Below are 19,631 nucleotides of genomic sequence, written 5' to 3'. Positions count from 1 at the left end.
CATTGCAAATAAAAAGATGTAAAGTACACTTTTAAAATAACGTTCTCAAAAGTATTAACTGTTTGAACTAAATATATAATTTCATTATCAGTCAGTGATAACAATCAATACAGGTATAATGTGTGCGGTTTTGTGCTATTGGATATCTTTTAGCGGCGTCATGCGTGGGTTCTTTATGTTACGATTTAGCAGTCAATCAGGTTTGATGCAGACACGCACACACGTGCATGTGATGTATTTGACTTCAGGTATCCAATGAAGTCTGATTCGAAAATCAATTTTACTTGATAATAAAATAAGCCTAATTTCAGTAATGTTAGCACGCCGGGCACAAGCACGTGATAGAACTCAATCATGTGGTATCGGCAGTGTTCTTCTTCTTGAATTGTAAGTATTCAATTATAAAAAGAAAAAAAATAAAAATAAAAAAATTAATAAAAAATGTCCCGCAGTGGACTGATCGTTAAGACACGGTTCTCAGCAGATCACCGAAGTCAAGCATCACTGGCTACGGTCAGTGTGCGGGTGGGTGACCACTTGGATCAGTCTGCGTAGGGACCGAGGGTGTGCGGTATTGGTCCTCGTTAAACTGTGCTACCGTAAAGTGCTCGACTTCACGCGCAGGTCGTCGGGCTACCGAAGCAGGGGTGCCATCCCCTCCACAGAGGATCAGAATTGTGATGGCATGTCTTCGGATCGTCCTCCGGGATGCTTCCCAGACCGTCGCCAATAGCCCATTGTGCAGCTCTAGTGCGACGTAAATTAACAACAACAACAATTATAAAATATATACAGTTATTTACTGAATAATTTTCTCAAAAAAAAATTCGATTCAAAATCCGAGATAACCCTTGTGTCAAACTTATAAGCCCATGTATCACATTTTTAGAAAATACAATATAGATGTCGCGTGTGTTGAAATGTTGGAGATATTATTGGAGATCTAGGGAGAAAGATCTTGGTGAAAGGTTTAAATTGGCTGATTGATGGAAGTGTCGTGGTAATAAAGATGTGCAATGTGTTGCTTAAAAGTAAACAGTTAAAGTTGCTTAAAGCCAGTACACTAAAGACGAACCAACAGTAATTGAAACTCGTTTTATTGGAGACAATCAACTGGAATAAAAAAGAGATCAAATGATTACTTCATGCAAAGATTACAGTGGGATACTAGGTCAAAAAAGTAAATGAAGCTTGGCCAGCGCTTTGTGATTTTTGCCCTCATTATACGTTTTATTATCATGTAATTAAATAAATGAATATATCATAGTCAAATAATTTATCTTACTTAATTAAATTAATTAGTTTTTACCATTTAAATAAATGCTTTATTTTATTAAATTTGATAAAATTAATTAGAGACATTTTTTATCCTGCTTTCTCGTGTTCAATTTTACAATATAAATTCCAATCATTTTCCGACAAGCTAGTGCTCTCAAATTTTAACTGGTTGATAGTATAAAACAACATTTTTAAAAACAGTTTACAATTTTTAAATGCAGTGCACCAAACGGAATGATAGATAAAGGTCGAGTATCAATTGAAACTGATTCTGACAGGGAGGAGATGATTAAGCAATTTTAGGCATTGGATGTCATACAGCTTGCGAAAAGTAATTCCTGCAATAACAGGAATCTTGCGAAAGGTGCTGAGTTCAGTCATGATTTTATCTCTCTGTCAATAACTGTTTAGAAAGTAATTTTTTTTATTATAATCAGCTAAAATCCAGTAATCGAGCGTTCATATCTAGTAAGACGATGAATGCTCATAGCATTAAATTGTTACTGCACATTGCGACCCACGACAAAAGCTTTTTTAAAAGAATGTCGTTACAGTGAACCAGATCTATCTTTTCTCTCAAATGGAGATTTTGTTTAAAATTTCTTCAAAAAGGAAGCAAGTTTGTAAATTCCCTGTTCTCATTTTAAATTCATGTATCTTTTATTTGAAATCTTAAACTAATATTTCCAGACTGCAACTGAAATTGTATTTCTATAAAACAATTTCAATAAATTATTAATTAAACTTCTAATCATGTAATTGGTACCTGTAAATCGAGAAGAATACTAAACTCGAATGACTGTGCCAAATCACGTGGCTGTGCACGGTATGTAACCGTTACTGCTATAAATCTTGGTTTATTATCCCGCTGAATCAATTTTAATTTGATACCTACTGCGACGTCAAACGTGTTCGACAAACTTGATTGGCTGCAGAATCATGGCATAAACAAATGACACGATTTAACCACTCATGAGGTGATGAATCCACTTTATCTAGCTTCTGGCCCTCCAAAGCGAGTAGTAATTAAATAAGTTAGGGAAATTGAGAAACATAGATTGAAAGATGCATTTTTTCTCCTACAAGTAGGACTGAAATCTAAAGCATATTGAGGCAGAAAAGAGCAAAAACTTGTATGAAAATTATTTCATTATAGCCTTTACATTTTTTAAAGACTATTAAAACATTAGTGACTACCAAAGTTTTTTTAAACTGTTCGACACATATAGAGGGCTGTTTTTTTCTTCCTCCCAAGAAAAAGTAATTAGCGATGAATAGTCTAAAATTAAGAATAACGAGGGCTTAATTTGTCTTTAACCAAACCAGCTACAACTGGGTTTATCATCAGTGTTTAATCTTTACCTCTTTTTTTCCTGCCCAGCCCACAACTGTGTGCCCTGCCTGTGACTTGGATAGAATCAATCATACCTTTACTATTTACATTCGAAGGACAGCAAAGAGATAAGCGAAAGAAAAGCAACTAAAGTGGATTTCCTATAGTTATCACATTTCATATTTTTTATTCTCGCAGATTTAAGTATCACGAACAAAATATTTATGCAGAATAATGAAAACTTCTATACTACTAGATGATATAAAATGGATTGAATTCGAAAATTCAAATGCCCTCACAGAAATTTTTTTTTATTCTGAACAAAAAATTTGAATCAGTTGTTTGAGACACAGCGCTATAAGATGTCAGTTCATATATTTTGTATTTATAGTCCACAGGCTAAAATGAAAAGATTGCAACAAGTCGTCTTATGAAGCATCATAGCGCATTTAGGGTTAAAACCGATGATTATTCCTTAATCTATTTTAAACCTCAAGCTATATTATTCATCAATCTGATATCGATTATAAGACTATTTAACTAGGTGACAGGCCCAATGCAAATAACAGAAAATTAGTTGCAATTAGAGGGAAAAGAAGAAGTCTTTTACCCACCCGACAATGAATTTAAAATTTGTGGGGGCGAACTTCTAAGTTTTTGTAACTTTTTTAGACAGTTTCCTTTCCTTCAATAAGCCAGAAGGTATAAGAGAACTAGGAACTCGTAGTCGCTTCTCAGATGGCTTGAGAACGTTGAGAAAGATTTAAAAACATTAAAAGTGATTTGGGAACAATATACATCTTATAGATTCCGATAGTAAGAAAAAAAAAAAAACTCGTTGGTATGGTCTTGGTTGTAGTGCCAAGAGGAAGGGGGCAAACTTGGTTAAAATCAGAATTAAATTTTCATGTAATCTAAAAGTTGATTGGGGAGAAATTGGTGATATTATAATGTCCTTGTCATTATAAACTGTAGCAGATTTAGATTACATTATCGAGGGTGGTACAACATTTCGAAATTAACCATTTTACATTTGGTTAGCTGTATATTAAAGAAATTTTGAAACTTTTGTATTTTAACCCACAATGCACCGGGATGAGACCCTCAGATAGTCAATAATTCGAATAAGATTTTCAAATTCTACAGCTTTGAAAGTAACTGTTAATTAAAAGCACAATTGGAAATTTCGATGTATAAAACAAAAGATTTATTTTCATTTTGAAATGTTAAAATAGTTTGAGCTTCAGAATTCTTTACATTTACATGGTGTATCAAAAATAATTAAGTGTAACAGGAAAAAAAAAAAAGAAATTTATTTATTTTTTATAAAACTATATATATATTTATATACACCGAAGAGCCATTACATTATGACCACCCTCCATCTATAACAATGGGCTCACTCAGGTTTTCATGGTTTCTCGCCCAGGAACAATGTTTTCATGGGGCAAATTGGGATCCATAATCCTCATAGAACAATCCCTGACGTCTGTAAGCTACTTGAACATAATTGAAGACTAGGTTCATCCAATCATGGCAACAGTTTTTCCTGCGGGGGATGGCGTTTACCAACAGGATAATGCACCATGTCATAAGGGTCGAATCGTCATGGATTGGTTCGAGGAACATTCCAGTGACTTTCAAGTCATGTCTTGGCCCCGAATTCACCTGACCTTAATCCAATAGAGCATTTGTGGTCCTACTTGGAAAACCAAATTCGTGCTGCTACGCTACCCCCTCGCAATGTAAGGGAATTGCAGGTGAGTGCTTGATACCAGATACCTCAGACTACCTATCAGCACCTCGTGGAATCAATGCCACGGCGGATGCTAGCAGTTTTGAGGGTTAAAGGTGGTCTTACATGTTATTAGCACGGTGGTCATAATGTAATGGCTCTTCGGTGTACATATATATCACTGAAGGATATGGAATACGAAATTAGGTACGGTAAGAAATGCTTTTCAAAGAAATACATTTTAAAAACGATCTAACAATACTGCGAAAAGAATTTTTAGTTTTTAAACTGATAATAATAATAAAAAAAAAACTATTCCATATCAAACGGAGACAAAATAAAAATAAAAACAGTCTTAAAAACCGAATTTATCAATGAATTTAATAACGATAAAAATGTCCAGAATTTGAATAGAACACAAGTTATGAAATATTTTCATCCCTTGTTATTCTCCAGTTTTTAAAAATATTGTCCTTTCATAATCAGTTACCATAGTAACGCAAAATATTATTGCAAACAATTATAATACTCGTTTCTCGAATTGTAATTGAAAGAAAAAATTTAACTAAATAAAATATTCATTATTTTTAATTAGCTATGCCAATAATAATTGAATAAAATTATTAAAACACGCACCTTTTTAAAGTAATTTTGAATATTAAAACATAAATTATTGAAAAATGCTTCGAGAAATAAAATACAGATGTAATAAGAAGCCTTTTTGATTCCTTTAATTTATTAAAAATATATTTTGTTAATTGTCTATTTATTTCCAGTGGTTGGGACAACGCAATTAGTATCAGAACGTCAAATACGCTAATTTGTTAGTGCAAACGTTATTTTAAGTAATGAAATCAGATACAAAACACGTTTTCTTTGAATGAACATGTCTTTCTTTCAACGGATTTGGATTCTTGAACCCAAAAAATGCTAGGTGTGAATGAAATCGGTCAAATAGTTCCTGAGATATCGAATTTTAAATACTACTTTTTTAAAATTCGATTTTTCAGGAACTATTCACCCGATATCGGTGGAATTTCGTATTTCGGTATGTAAAATTACGTATTTTAAACATTATGTGAAAAATTTGTCGATTTTACAATCCAAAATTTATAAAAGGAAAAAATAAAAAATAATAATAAAAATATTAAGAATAATTTTTTCAATGGAATTATCTTTCAAATAGATTTCGTTCTTTATGTAATGTTCTTATGTTTCGTTCTTATTTAAACAGATTCGAATTGTATGCAAATTTTTTTTGAAGTTAAGATTCTTATAAAGTTATAGATAAAGTACTAAGGTTATTTTTCGATACCACTAGGTAAAAAGCTTAAGAGTTGAAAACTTCGTGTCATTATTAAATACCGTAAAAAATTTCAATGTTATGAAGATAACATTAAAAAAAAAAATTCAAAATAAAAAATAATATTTTTAAAAACCACGTTTTTCTAGTGGAGAATAATAATTAAAAAAATTGAAAAACGAAAGACGTGGGGCGCATGAAATACATAACAGTAATGTTATATTAGTGTGTGTATGTGTGCTCTTGAGAATATGTGTATGTATATCTGTAATTGTATCTGAATGTGGATGTGGAATATGTTTGTGTATATGCATATGTAGAATGTGACTGTGCATGAGTATGAGTAAGAAAATGTGTATATGTATGTGCATGTATTACTACTGTTATGTATTTATTAGTACTGTATGTATTAGTACTGTTATGCATTTCATGCGCCCCACGTTTTTCGTTTTTCAATTTTTTTTTAATTATTATTCTCCACTACAAAAACGTGGTTTTTAAAAATATTATTTTTTATTTTGAATTTTTTTATTTTAAATTGGGTATAATATGAAAAAAACACAACTACTTCGATTTAGTAGGAACAACATATGACGCAATGCTAAACGAATGGAATTTAGTTGTTGTTTATTTAGTTATTGTTATTAGTAGTTGTTGTTATTTGTTTTAGCTGTTGTTGTTTATTTAGTTGTATTTAGTTTCAATAACTTTTCTTTATAATGCAATAAAATCTGGCGAGCAGCTATTTAAACGATCGAACACTTCGTTTGTTTATTTGTGGCTTGAAGTTAGGCTCGCAGAAAATGCCGTTCATGGGTTAAATTTAGTAGGAACAACACAACCTGTGACGTAAGCTATATTATACCCAATTATAATTTTTTTAGTTTTTATTTTATATTTTTTAAAAATTATTACTTTTCAATTATTATTCCTCACTACAAAAAACGTGGTTTTTAAAAATATATATTTTTATTTAGATTATTTTTCTTATTCAAAAGTAGTCAAGACTACTACAAGACCACTACTATAATAGAACTTTCATTTTAAATTAGAGATACAAAAATCTTTATTCGCGATCGCAACGCTCGAGTACGCCGTCTAGCGGGAGCCTGTAAATATCGGACATTAACTTAATACAATCACATTTTCTGCCATCAAAGTCATTGACTGAATCAGACGCCATTTTTTAGCAGCAAATAAGAAACAAAATTTCCCTAAGGAAAAGGCCGAAGAACTTGAAAAAAATCTCCAGAATATTAGTAAATCTTTCAGGAACAGAACACGCCAAACATTTGAAGAAAAATTCCTCAATAATTTTTAATTTCTATTATCAACAAACTTGCAACTGATGACTTCCGATTTCGGATACTGTTACAGATGTGTGTATTAAGGTAAAATGCATTTCTTCTGTCTTCAATTCATTACGAATTAAAGTGAAGTCAACATTGCTTTCGTCATTCCAGTGAATAAATATGAATTCAGAACATACAGAATTGTAATAGTTATAGCATATTCTTCTTCGTTATAGAATAGTATATATTTCTGTATCCATATAATTCGGAAAACAACAATAAAAAATTATCCAAGTTACTTGAAATAGTGCCATTTGTGCTGATTCTTAATTAATTTAAATCGTTTTCTTGGTAAGTTTTTTTTAATTTTGAAAGAATAAGTTCAACTAGAATTCAGCTATTCTGTTTTTAGCTACATATTCAAATTCATATCAATTATAAAATTTTGCTGTGTAGTATGTTATCTAAAAGTAATGAAGGTATAAACTATGTATCTATTATTTGAGAATAAAGTTTTCAAACAAGGAACTTATCATTTTGGAATTCTCCGGGAATCATAAATCAGGTAAGTGCAATGATTTTTACAATAAAAAATTTGCTTGTAAATATTTTTTTTTCATTTGATGATGGTTCTCTACAGAATGGTTTTTTACGTCTGATTAAGAACTATAAGAATAATAAAAAAAGAAACAATATGAAAGTTTTTATTTCAATGTTAAGAATTCTTAAAATCGTTTTTTTTATCCTAAGAATTCTTTATTTTCCGTTTTTTAGTTTATAATTTTTTGATAAAAATTGTTCTCAAAATACTTTTTTTGAAAAATTAAATGGTATAACATTATGTGTTTATGTATACTTCTTGTATATTCCAATGTTTGAAGTAATATGATTCAGAAAAGTATGGAATAAAAATTCGGTACTTACGTATTAACGCCACCGCCGCTACAGATTTGGCGGTTTTTAAGTGCCGCCAATCTACACTTAAAATTTTTGCGACAATTCATAAAATAAAACACTTTATTTAAAATCAAAATAGTCAATCGGATTTCGGTGGAAAATGAGCCGATATAGAGTTTAGCATAGATTCAAAACAATCATATCGCCATATGAACTCTGATAAATAAGATTCCAAATGAAATAACATTTCCAAAACGTACGTTTACCAAGATAAAGTTTTATGTTGTGGGAATTGGTACATTTTCGTTTTTTCGGTAAAATATTTCCCTCCTGAAAAAATAAAATTGCATCTTGTTTTGTTTTTGGCAAATCCCAAAGACGAATTTTCGTAGCACTAAAAATGGCGACAAAAAAGAATTGTTTTTTTTTTTTTGTTTCGTCAGCATTCTTTATTTTACGTTTCTTAGTTTCTAAATAATGATTTTTATTGAAACTTGAAATTTTTTGATAAAAATTGTTGTCAAAAAACTTTGTTTACAAAATTAAATTTCATAAAATTATGAGGCTTATGTATACTTTTTGTTCATTTTAATTTTTGAAGTAATATGATTCTTAAAACTATAGAATGTAAAGTTTAAATGGGCCTTTCATGTTATATCATTAAATTTAGTAATACTATTTCTCGGGCATTAGGTTTTAACTCTTATAAGAATATACATATTTTTTTCTGTTAATGTACAAATATTTTTCCGATGTGTTTTGGATATTCCTTCTCTAATAAAAAGAGATACCATTTTGTTTTCGGTTGTATAAGAAAGAAGATCAAGCATTTTTCTTTTTTAAATTTAATAAGCCACATTAAAGAAGGAACGTTGCAATGCTACACGCTACATTAACGACGTCTCCAGAGTAACTGAATGACGGTTCATATAGGAATCGCAGGTAAGCGTCTCATACAACAACGCCCCCTATAGTTCGTTGCGATCGCGAATTGAAAAACAATACCTTTACGACTTTCATTAGTTTTATGCTGATGACAACCAGAACAAACTGGAAATGAATGGGGGAAAACTGGATCCTACCACGTGATTTTTCAGTCAATAAAAATACTCTGACAATAAAAATCTTTTCACCTGACATGTAATACTAATTTGAAATAATGGAATCAACAACAAAAGACAATCTCGAAAATATTTTTTTTAAAACTTTAACTTTATTTTACTTTGTATGTCTTTTTTCTCTTCATTTTCATGCATTGTCATCCAATTCTGAACTATGTGCCAAATTTGAAGTTTATAGCTAGTCGGGAAGTTAGTGTAAAATCGATTACAAAATTCCACCCGGACAGACATACACGAAGGCAAGTTTATATAAACGTGGTAAAATAGATAAATCATTTTTTATTTAGTTTTTCGAAGTTTTATTTAGCAAGGAAAAAGAGTGACAGTTTAAGTGCCTTGCATTTGAGGCAAAGTTATAATTTTTAAACTATACATACCATCTTGACGTAAGGAATTTTCTGAACTTTAGAACAGACAAATAGTTTGAAAACTTAAAAAGTTATCAAGCTTACTTAAAAGACGCCAGTTTGGCGAGAATTTAGTACTCAGGTAAAAATTATTAAATTCGATGAATAACTCTCAATATTTTTTCAACTATGTAGATTTATATACAATGCCATTGAATAATTTATACTTATATTCAAGTAGTAACGTATATTTATATAAAATGTATATTGAGTAATTTATATTTAAATAATGACCCATATTTATATACAAATACGTATACATTTTTTTCAAATATAACACTTTATGAACCTAGACTGTGCTGCGTAAGAGTAACTTTATAAGTATTAAAAAATGAGATCTCAAATGCCTTTCACTTTGATAAAACTGTAGCTTTTTTTTCATAGTGACGGCTTGGGTCATTATCAGAATTAACATAGAGGACACTGATGAGTTAAACTTGACGCTGCACCCACAAATAACTATTGCAAGCACACAACTGTTATGCGAATTGCATATTCTTCACAAAAAGCCATTAATTCAAGCGACGAACAAAACTTTTTCAAAACAGATTCAAGTGAACAGTGTGCAAAAGAATAAACTTACCATGCAAAAGAACTTTTGATCTAACGATCAGAATTGACGTTTTAATTCGAGGAGGTGACCTCAAATATGCTCATTGATTAGTGCAGACGATATTTTAAGCTACAAAACAAATACAAAATCGTTCTCTCTCTGAATAAACATGCTTTTTTTTCGACGAATTCGTTTAACTGACGACAATTAGGGAAATAAGGTCCCTATAGTTTGGTCTAAAGTCCCTTAACGTTAATTTCGCTTTTTATATAGTTCATCATATCTCAAAATCTTTTCAAGCGAATTGAAAAATTTTTTCACACAATTACGAACTTTGTTTATCCAAAGATATTGTTCCATGCAAAATATAACATATAGTAATTATTTATTATTCTTTATTATTTTATTAGAATTGAAAAAAATTAAGGATTGGAAAAAATTAAGAATTGTAAGATATATTAATTTTTTAAATCATTTTGAAGAATGCCATTCAAAATGGCAATAAATAATTTTAGCAAAATCAGTCGAATATTTGCTGAGAAATCGAATTCTATAACTACAACTTTTTCAAAATTCGATTCAGCAGGCTTTCTTCCATCAATTTCGTTCCAATTTTGAATTTATCCATTTTTATCCAGATCTAGATGTTTATCCAGAAAACGCATGTTATTGTGTCTGACTTTGTTACTTAAGATATCGCCTTTCACTAATTAGTTAGCCTATTTGAGGATCCTTCAAACCTTTAAGTTAAGTCCTAGAACGTGAAGTTCCAATCATTAGAACAAAAATTATTCAGGATGATCCATATTCTATTTTGCACATAGTAAATTTTTTTTTAAAAATTCAGTGGTTATTTGTGTCATAATAAATAAAAAAAAGTAGCACTGCTGCAAATGTTTTCTGGTAAATATTTGCAATTAAATACGCACGAGCCGCGGTGGCTGAGGGGAGATGTTTTCGATATTTTAAGTTACGAAATCAGACAGAAAAAAGCATTTTATCTGAATTAAACATGCAATTTTTTCTACGGATTCAGATTTCTAACCCCAAAAATTTTGTCAGGTCTAGGACTGGGCGATATAAGAAATTTTGTATCGTGATGCATCGTCAGTTTTGCATCTCGATATAGCGATGTATCGCGATATAGTATTTTTGAAATTCATTTACTTGTAAGGCGCAGAAAGTCGGATTTCTATCAAAACTTCATACTCAGATTGATTTAAATCAATTTATGAATTTGATGTATATGTTATTTTGCTTAAGAAAGATATTAATGTTATATTTTCTAAAAATTATCGCGCAAATATCGAAAGATTTCTTAGTTTAAAAATAAATAATAAAAAAATAAATAAAATTGAAATTTATCAATATATTTACCTAACAATATAGAAAGAAAATGTAAAAAATAAGTTCGTTAAAAATTATTTGTATGCTTGAAACAAAGTGCTAAATAAATTAAACAAGAAAAAAAAAACACTTTTAAAACAACACTATTTTTTATCATTATTATTTCACATAAATAATGAAGTTAAATTGAATAATTACCGAATTCTGAACGAAAAAACAAAGTAAGGTTTAATTTCTTAAAAATAAAAACAAAAGAATTATGATATTCGATAATATGTTCAACTGACAATATTGAAAGAAAATTAAAAAACACGATTATATTCTTTAATAAAACGAAGTGCTAAATGATTTTAAAAAAAGAAGTCGCAATCGCAAACATTACTAATTTTTTTGAATAAACAAAGTTGATTGACTTATGTTCAAATCCAAAAGAGGAAAAATAAGCTTTGTTATAATTTTATTTATAAAAATGAAAACAACTAAAGATTTATAAATTTAAAATCAGAAATAAAAACCTATTAAATTATTATTTTATCCAAAAAGTTTTCAATAAATTAAAATAAAGTAAAAAATAGCCTAACAAATTTAATTACTTTTTAATTTAATTCCTTATGGGCACCTTAAATTAGATTTCCGTTTGTAATAAATTCAATAATGTAACATAATACTTAAATATATAATATCAAAATTAATTTTCACATTTAAAAATAAATAAGAAGTTTTGTTTCAAAAAAAATATTTACCTAATTAATTAAGAAGCACTTCTTTATATATTTTTTTCAATAATAGATTACATTCAAAACGGCGATGACAAAGTCAGTCCCACTGAAAATAATCTACAAGAAACGATATCAAGTCGCGACAGAGGAGAAAAAAAAACTAAGAGGTGCGGAAACGAACATGCGAGATCACGATATATGTTCTCAAAACTGATTCTACTGCTCATCAATCAAGGCCGTTTCAACATAACGATACGTACATCGTCTTCCCCAGCGCGAGTTGGCATTGGAACGTAAGAGATCCTTGCGTCTCTTGTATCGCTATATCGTTCATCTTCTTTACTCGACGGCTTAAATCAGATTTCTGATGCATCGCCTGGAACGAAAGTCGCTGTATCGGCTTGCCGATACAGGCGTTAAATCGATATGTCGCGATATATCGATTTATAGCCCAGTCCTAGGAGCCCAGTCAGGATTTATAGCCCAGTCATGAGCTATAAATCCTGATCGATTTATCCTGATCGATTTATAGCCCAGTCAGGAGAGCGATTCAAGTTTGGACCCCTTAAATTAATTTTGCTTTTTGTGTATTTCACCATATTTTAACAACTTTTTAAGCGAATTGAAAAAATTTTGCACTCTATAACATTTGTTTATCCAAAGATAACAAAAAAAATACAAAAAAAAAAATTTTTTTTTTGTATATATTTACTATTTTTTATTTTTTTATTTAATAGTAGCCTAAAACTTTTTGAATATTAATCCAAGTTTTTACTTCTAATTAAAGTAAATAAATTTACATGGCAAAATACAAAATGTGAGTGAAATCTATCGCAAAGTATCTGAGAAATCAAATTTTAAACAAGTATTACACTTAAAATTAATCACAAAAAATCTGCGCAAGCTCTGCATTAAGTTAAATAAACTTGAATCAAATTTTTTTTTTACAATATTTTTACATTTAAAAATAAAACAGTCGTGCTATTCTCAAAATGTTTGAGTCCATTTTAAGACGTAAAGAAAAGTTGAAGCCTTGAGACGTCTACAACCATGCTTAATGTTGACTGCATTTTTTCACATTTAGTCGCACAAACTCCTATGCTGATATAAATGAAAGAATTTCTTCTTTTCTTTTTAAGACTAGAAAAAGTTTACTTAAATGCAACCACTTGTTAATAGCACAAAAGTGCGCGTAATCTCGATATTAATATTTTTACATCTAATTTCTGTATCTTGCAAATCCTAATAAAAAATATTTTTTTATTTTTTATTATGATTTGTCTATGTTTATAACACTTTTAACTCATTTGTGGCAGCTTTATAATGCAACGTAAAGTTAAACACACAAAGCAGTCGGCAGATATTTATTTTATTGACTTTTAATAGAAGTAGAACGTTCTTTTATGTTTTGGCGAGATAGTTTGTGTGTATTATATCCTGCATTTTAAATAGATCAACCTTCGAAGATAAAAAAAAAAAGGAGAAATGTGAAATTAAAACTTAACCATTTTAACAAGAAAATTAAAAGCATTCAAGATTATAATCTAAGACGTAGAATAGGAGAAATAGTTTAAAGCAAAGTGCAAACAAACTTTTGCAATGGTAAATATACGTTACCGTGAATGATCGAAATCAAGATGTCGAATGTCGACTTTCACCGGTGAAAGTTGACAACAATCACATAGTCGCTTTAGTATATGTCCGAAATATATACTAGGTCCAGTTAAGTGCCACTGCCCGGTATACATTTGCCCAGTATAACCTACACTAATGTTTTTGAAGTTATACTTATGCGACTTCCAACAAGGTTGCGTTAAACGTTTAACGCTACATTTTTATTGGCCGGGAAATCACGTGGTAGGATTCAGTTTTCCCTCATTCATTTCCATATTGTTTTTGTTCTCACTAGCATAAAAATAATAAAAGTCATGAAAGTATTGTTCTTCTATAAATATTTTTTCAGTTTGTTTTGATACACATATAATTTAATAGGGTAGTATTTTTTATTTTCAAATTTAGTGGATAACAATTGTAAAAAATGAGTGAAAACAATCCCACGAACAATGCGACGGATTTAAGGTTATGTCAAGGTACGTCTCTTGTGAATATCAATTAATTGTTTCTCTTCTGAAACTACATTATGACGCATTCACATACATTATTAATACAAATACATTTTCCAGGGCGAGACGATGAGGCAACCACAAGCACTTCCACTGGTTCAAGAGGTCCACGAGGGAAAAATGCACAATATTGCCGTGATTACAGAACACGGAAGCGAGCGAAGCAAGAAAAAGAGTCGTTGAATAGAAAGAACTAGTGATCCTTCTACGACTGCTGATTCCTCTACAATTAACGTCGCAGGTTGCGAAGTTTAACTTCTTCCGCGCGGAGGGACTCCACGCACTATTTTTTTTTAAAGGTTCAGTGCCCGGTATGCCCTGCATCAATGTTTTTTTAAGGTATGTATATATGCATGCATTTAACCATCCCAGTGAGCATTTAACCGGTACTCCGAACACTGATGATTCTCCTAAATAATCCTCAGCATATATTTAAATATCGAATAAATATAATAATATCAGGGAATAAATTAATATCAAATCTGATATAAGAATCCCAGTTCTTTACAATAACTGTTAAGTGTCTTAACGACTGAGCCTTCGCGGCTCTTTTATTAATATAATAAAGTGTAAAATTGTTAAGTCAGTAATATATGTTGGGGCAAAAAAAAAAAAAAAAATAACATATCGTTATAGTATTATTTATTTATTTTATTGAAGTAAATGAAATTCACACTTTTTTTTGGTTCGGTCAAATTAAGAATTTCATTTGGCAAAATGGGAATTTTCTCCTCTCAATAATATTAGTTGAAATCTTCACTCTATCCTTGTTCTTCTTAAAGTTGTGAGATTTTTTTTACAATTGAGATTAATCTTCAATTTTTTAAAGATGATGATTTTAGCTTTTTGTTGTCTGCTTTTCAGCTATCAGCCAAAATATCCTTCCTTCCTTCCTCAATGGCACGACAGCCCCGGGTGGGCCCTGGCCTTCTCAATCAGCTTCCTTCAGGCCTGCCTCTGCCTGGCAGTTGTCTTCCAGTTTGAGACTTTTAAGACTGAAAAGTCTCTTTCCACGCAGGCGGCCTATCTCAGCTTTGGTCGACCTCTGGGCCTTGATCCGATGGGCTGAGCCGAAAAGATTATGTTTGTCGAACGCTCTCTGTTCATTCGAATGATGTGACCAGCCCATTTAATTCTTTGAATTTTTACATACTTGACAACATCAGGCTCTCTAAGGGCCCGATAGAGTTCTGAGTTTGAACGTCTGTACCAAGTACCATCAACTTGTTTGCCCCCAAAAATTGATCTTAGGATCCGACGTTCGAAGATTCCCAAGGAATTCTCATCTCAAAATATGCCAATCTATATACCAATCCTAATCCTATCAGCCAAAATATACCAATCCTAATTTTTTAACCTTCTCCAAAATATTAAAAATGGTAGCGAAATAATTAGGTTAGATGATCACCAAACTTTATTTTTAATTCTCACTCACTCAACAAGTCGCCCTCGAATGGTAAAAGAAAAAAAAAAAAAAAAAAAAACTGAAAGCAAAAAANAAAAAAAAAAAAAAAAAAAAAAAAAAAAAAAAAAAAAAGAAAATATCCGTCTAGCGAATCACTACTTGCTGACCACTAATGACCATTTTATTTGCGAAAACGTTCAAAATATTTGGAATTTTTTTCGTTAGAATGGAAATTGGTACCTCAATTTAACTTTCTTCAAAATTTATTTCGACGCAAAGAGGACCTTTGTGTTCTTAATAATGTACCGTGAACTGATCATCCTGAATAACTTTTCACTATTTTTAAATAAAATAATAAATATTTACCGAAAGTAAATTTTTGCAAGGAATTATCTTTGGATAAATGAATTTTTAATTCGCTTAAAAAGTTCTCGAGATATGGTGAAAAAAACAAAAAGTAAAATTAACGTTATGGGGCTTAAACTTTGGACCGCTTACCTGACCTAACTATAAGTACCATATTTCCCGGGTATACCTTAGATTTTGGTGGTCAGATATTCTAATCGGTCGAGAAAAAAAAATTATGTTTATTAAGAGGAAGTGCTTTTTCGTGTCTGATTTTGCAACTTAAAAATATTGTTTGCACCAATTAATTGACATTTTTGTGGTCACCCCCGAGAGCCATTAAGATTGATGCCTAGAACGTGAAGATCAGCAGATCAAAAATTATTCAGGGTGGTTTGTTTATTTTTTTACGCATCGTAAATTTCCGTAATTTGATGTTAGAGATTACGCAAGATAAAGCAACTTGCTATGGTCATTTTAATGAGACTTGATCACTTTTTCGCTGACAGAAAAAATAAACTAATTTAATATTAAGTACCTTAACACTAGGTTTACGGGACGCGTCATTTTGACTCATTTCATATTTTCTGGGGAAAATTACAAAACCATTTTACATTTTTATTTTATCTCTCGTAATGACTTTAATCCATTGATCGAGGTAAATATACATTGAAGTCTATTTTCTTCAAAAGCGTTGAAATGTTGAAATTCTCTTTGTGGTACACCTATCACTACCGATATGCGTCAATTTGATGCGATCGTAATTTAGACAAAATTTTGAGTAAACATCACATCAATAATAAATAGGAATGTACCGACACTACTTCGATCCGTTATCCGATATCGTTTTCACAAATGAAACAAGCGATAAACAAACGCAGGATGTCAGATTTTGAAGGTTTCAGTTGCTTAGTAAGAGTATTGAAAAATAAAATACTAGAATATTTCATAAATATATATCTCATAATTTCATTTCTTTTCTTGTAGTGTATAATGTAATCGCTTTCTAAGTGCAGATACGCCAACTGCTCCAGACACACCATAATAATTAAAAAAAAACGGTAAATAACTACTACAGTCAAACCCCGTTAACACGAAATCGTCGGGACCACCGAAATTTTTCGTGTTAACCGAATTTCGTGTTAACCGTTTAGGTAATGGCGGCATCTAGTCAACAATTATTGAACTACTAAACAATTACTTATATATTACAGTTCTTAAAAGTTACTAATGAAGACATATTGCAAATTTAAGTGAATTTAACATAAAATTAAAAATACTAAAAACAATGAACATTTAAAAATAACTTGAAATTTGGAGAAGAAATAATGAAGTGAATTGAACGCCAAATTACGAATTTATTTATCCGTTACGGAATCAAGGTTGAAAAAAGTCAGTTATTGACTTCTGTTTTAATTTCTTAAGATAACACTTATTAATAAAGTCATTTATATGTTCTAAGTTATCTAATGCATCCATAGCATTTTCTTGTTGCATGAGGAAACGATTAATTACTTTCATTGCACATGTCGCCTCATTTAAAGTAACTGGATTTTCTTGTTCAATATCGGACTCTTCATCAGTTGTATCCATGTCGACATCATCATTTTTCGCCGATAGTTCAGCGATTATGTCTTGATCGGTGGTTATATCCGATGTTAGCAAATCTTCGTCTATAGTGGTGTAGTCTTTGAACAAAGGGGCTGATAGAATCCCGCGTTTTTCCGCTTCTTCGATCAAATTAGTCAACGTTTCTGGTTCTGCTTCACTTATTTCTTGAAGATTCATTTCTTTTCCATCTGTGAACCCACCGCACTTGAAACTGTTTATAATTGTTTCAGAAGAAACATTGTTCCAAGCACATTTTAAGTATCTCATTGCGTCTAATAGATTTACAGAAAATGTAATTTTATTATCAAAGCAATGGATCATCTTGCGTACCATTTCTTTTCTGTATTGCACCTTCAAGCTATGAATGATACCTTGATCGCACGGCTGAAGTTTTGCTGTGGTGTTAGGAGGTAAAAAAACACATTTAATCGCTTTTAGTCCGTGAATATCATTATGAGCACTACAATTGTCAAGCATCAAACAAATATTTCTTTTTTCCCGAAATAGTTTCCTGTCCAAGTCTGTTAACCATTTCTTAAAAAGCATTTTATTCATCCAGGCTTTCTTATTTGAAGCATATACAACGGGTAAAGTTTTTAAGTTCTTAAAACAACGTGGGTTCGCTGATTTACCTACGACAAACAAGGGCAATTTTTCGGTCCCATCCATATTACAAGCGACCAAAACAGTAATTCTCTCTTTAGAGCATTTTCCGCCGGAGCATTTTTCTCCTTTAATGCTCAATGTACGGGAGGGCAATGCTTTGAAAAAGAGTCCCGTTTCATCAGCATTGAAAATGTCACGTGGCGCGTAATTTTTCCTAAGAGCAGGCCACTTTTCAGACAAAAATGATTCCACAGTCTCCTTATCTACAGTTGCTTCTTCGCCACAGATTTTATGACACACAATTCCATGACGCTTTTTGAATCGTGTTAACCAACCGTTTGAAGATGCGAAATTTGTCACGCCGAGAGCATCCGCAAAAACTTTTGCTTTTTCTTGCAATACATGACCCGTTAAAGGCAGATTCTGACTCCTTGCTTCACGCACCCATCGCAAAAGCGCTACTTCGATCTCCTCATTTCCCCCTGTTCTCATTCGCTTTCTAGCTGGCTCAAATTGATTGATAGCATATGCGACTTCAATTTTTTCACGATTTTTTATAATCGTAGATAGCGTGCTGTTGGGAATTCCATATTTCGTCGCGATCTCTGTTTTCTTTAATATTCCATCACAAACTTCATTCAAAATTTTTTGTTTAGTCTCTAAGGACAAGGATTGCTGTTTTCGACTCATTTTTACGAAATTTCAAGGGCAACTGACAGTCGGACTCTACCACGATCATGTGTGCTTATGCACTACTTTCCACCCCCTTCCACGCACGTGCAAAGAACATTCCGAAACAGAATAGCAGCAACCAATCAAAAGAGATAATTATGGAAGGATGGGACCTCGATTCGAGGGTAGGAGTAGAAATTTCAAAACACTAATTCCAAACTCTTGTAAAAGAAGAAATTTTGACTTGGAGTGAAAAAAATTCTTTTCGTCTTAAGCGGTATTTTGCGATTTGGGTTTCGCGTTAAAAGAATTAATTAACACTATTCTTCAGACTCGATCGACGGGACCTAACAATTATTTCGCGTTAAGCGAAATTTCGTGATAAGCGATTTCGCGTTAACGGGGTTTGACTGATTTTAAGTATATAAAATCAATACCTGCCAACTTTTAATTCCTTCCATTATCATTTTTCCCAGTGGTATTAAAATGAAATTAAAACTTCAATTTTTCGCATCCAAATACGTTGCATTTGAAAAAACTTAAGTTGACAACCATGATAGTAACGCATATTCATATATGTGCTTAATTTTTGAAAGTGATCAAAATCATTTAAAAATTAAATTTATAAAAGAAAAAATAGTATATATTTACTACCACTTTAAATATGAAAATAAAATCTTCCGGAAAATCCAAAAGAGTTGGCAGGTTCGTTCGTTCGTTCGTTCGTTGTAGTGGAACTGGGCGTCTGAGGCCTTACGGCCCTTTTCCCATTCATCTTGAAGTTAAACTTAGAGACATACATGACAAAATTAAAGTTTGGGGAGCAAATGGAGTTCTTGAGAAAAGAAAAATGGCACTTTGCCATTATTAGGCAATGACAATAT

At 31.2% G+C, this 19,631-nt stretch overlaps 1 protein-coding gene across 1 annotated transcript; it reads right to left on the bottom strand.

Annotated features, from left to right (window-relative positions):
* Nucleotides 1-17,235: 17,235 nt before the first annotated feature.
* Nucleotides 17,236-18,765, bottom strand: LOC122271895 (tigger transposable element-derived protein 4). The gene has a single exon (XM_043054636.1). It carries the CDS (start codon nt 18,763-18,765, stop codon nt 17,236-17,238), a length of 1,530 nt encoding a protein of 509 aa, XP_042910570.1.
* Nucleotides 18,766-19,631: the final 866 nt, after the last annotated feature.

This window comes from Parasteatoda tepidariorum, chromosome 6 (genome assembly GCF_043381705.1).
Source record: "Parasteatoda tepidariorum isolate YZ-2023 chromosome 6, CAS_Ptep_4.0, whole genome shotgun sequence".
Lineage (NCBI taxonomy): Eukaryota > Metazoa > Arthropoda > Arachnida > Araneae > Theridiidae > Parasteatoda > Parasteatoda tepidariorum.
Note: the sequence above shows the minus strand (reverse complement) of the source record. Positions and strands in the feature narration are given on the sequence as shown.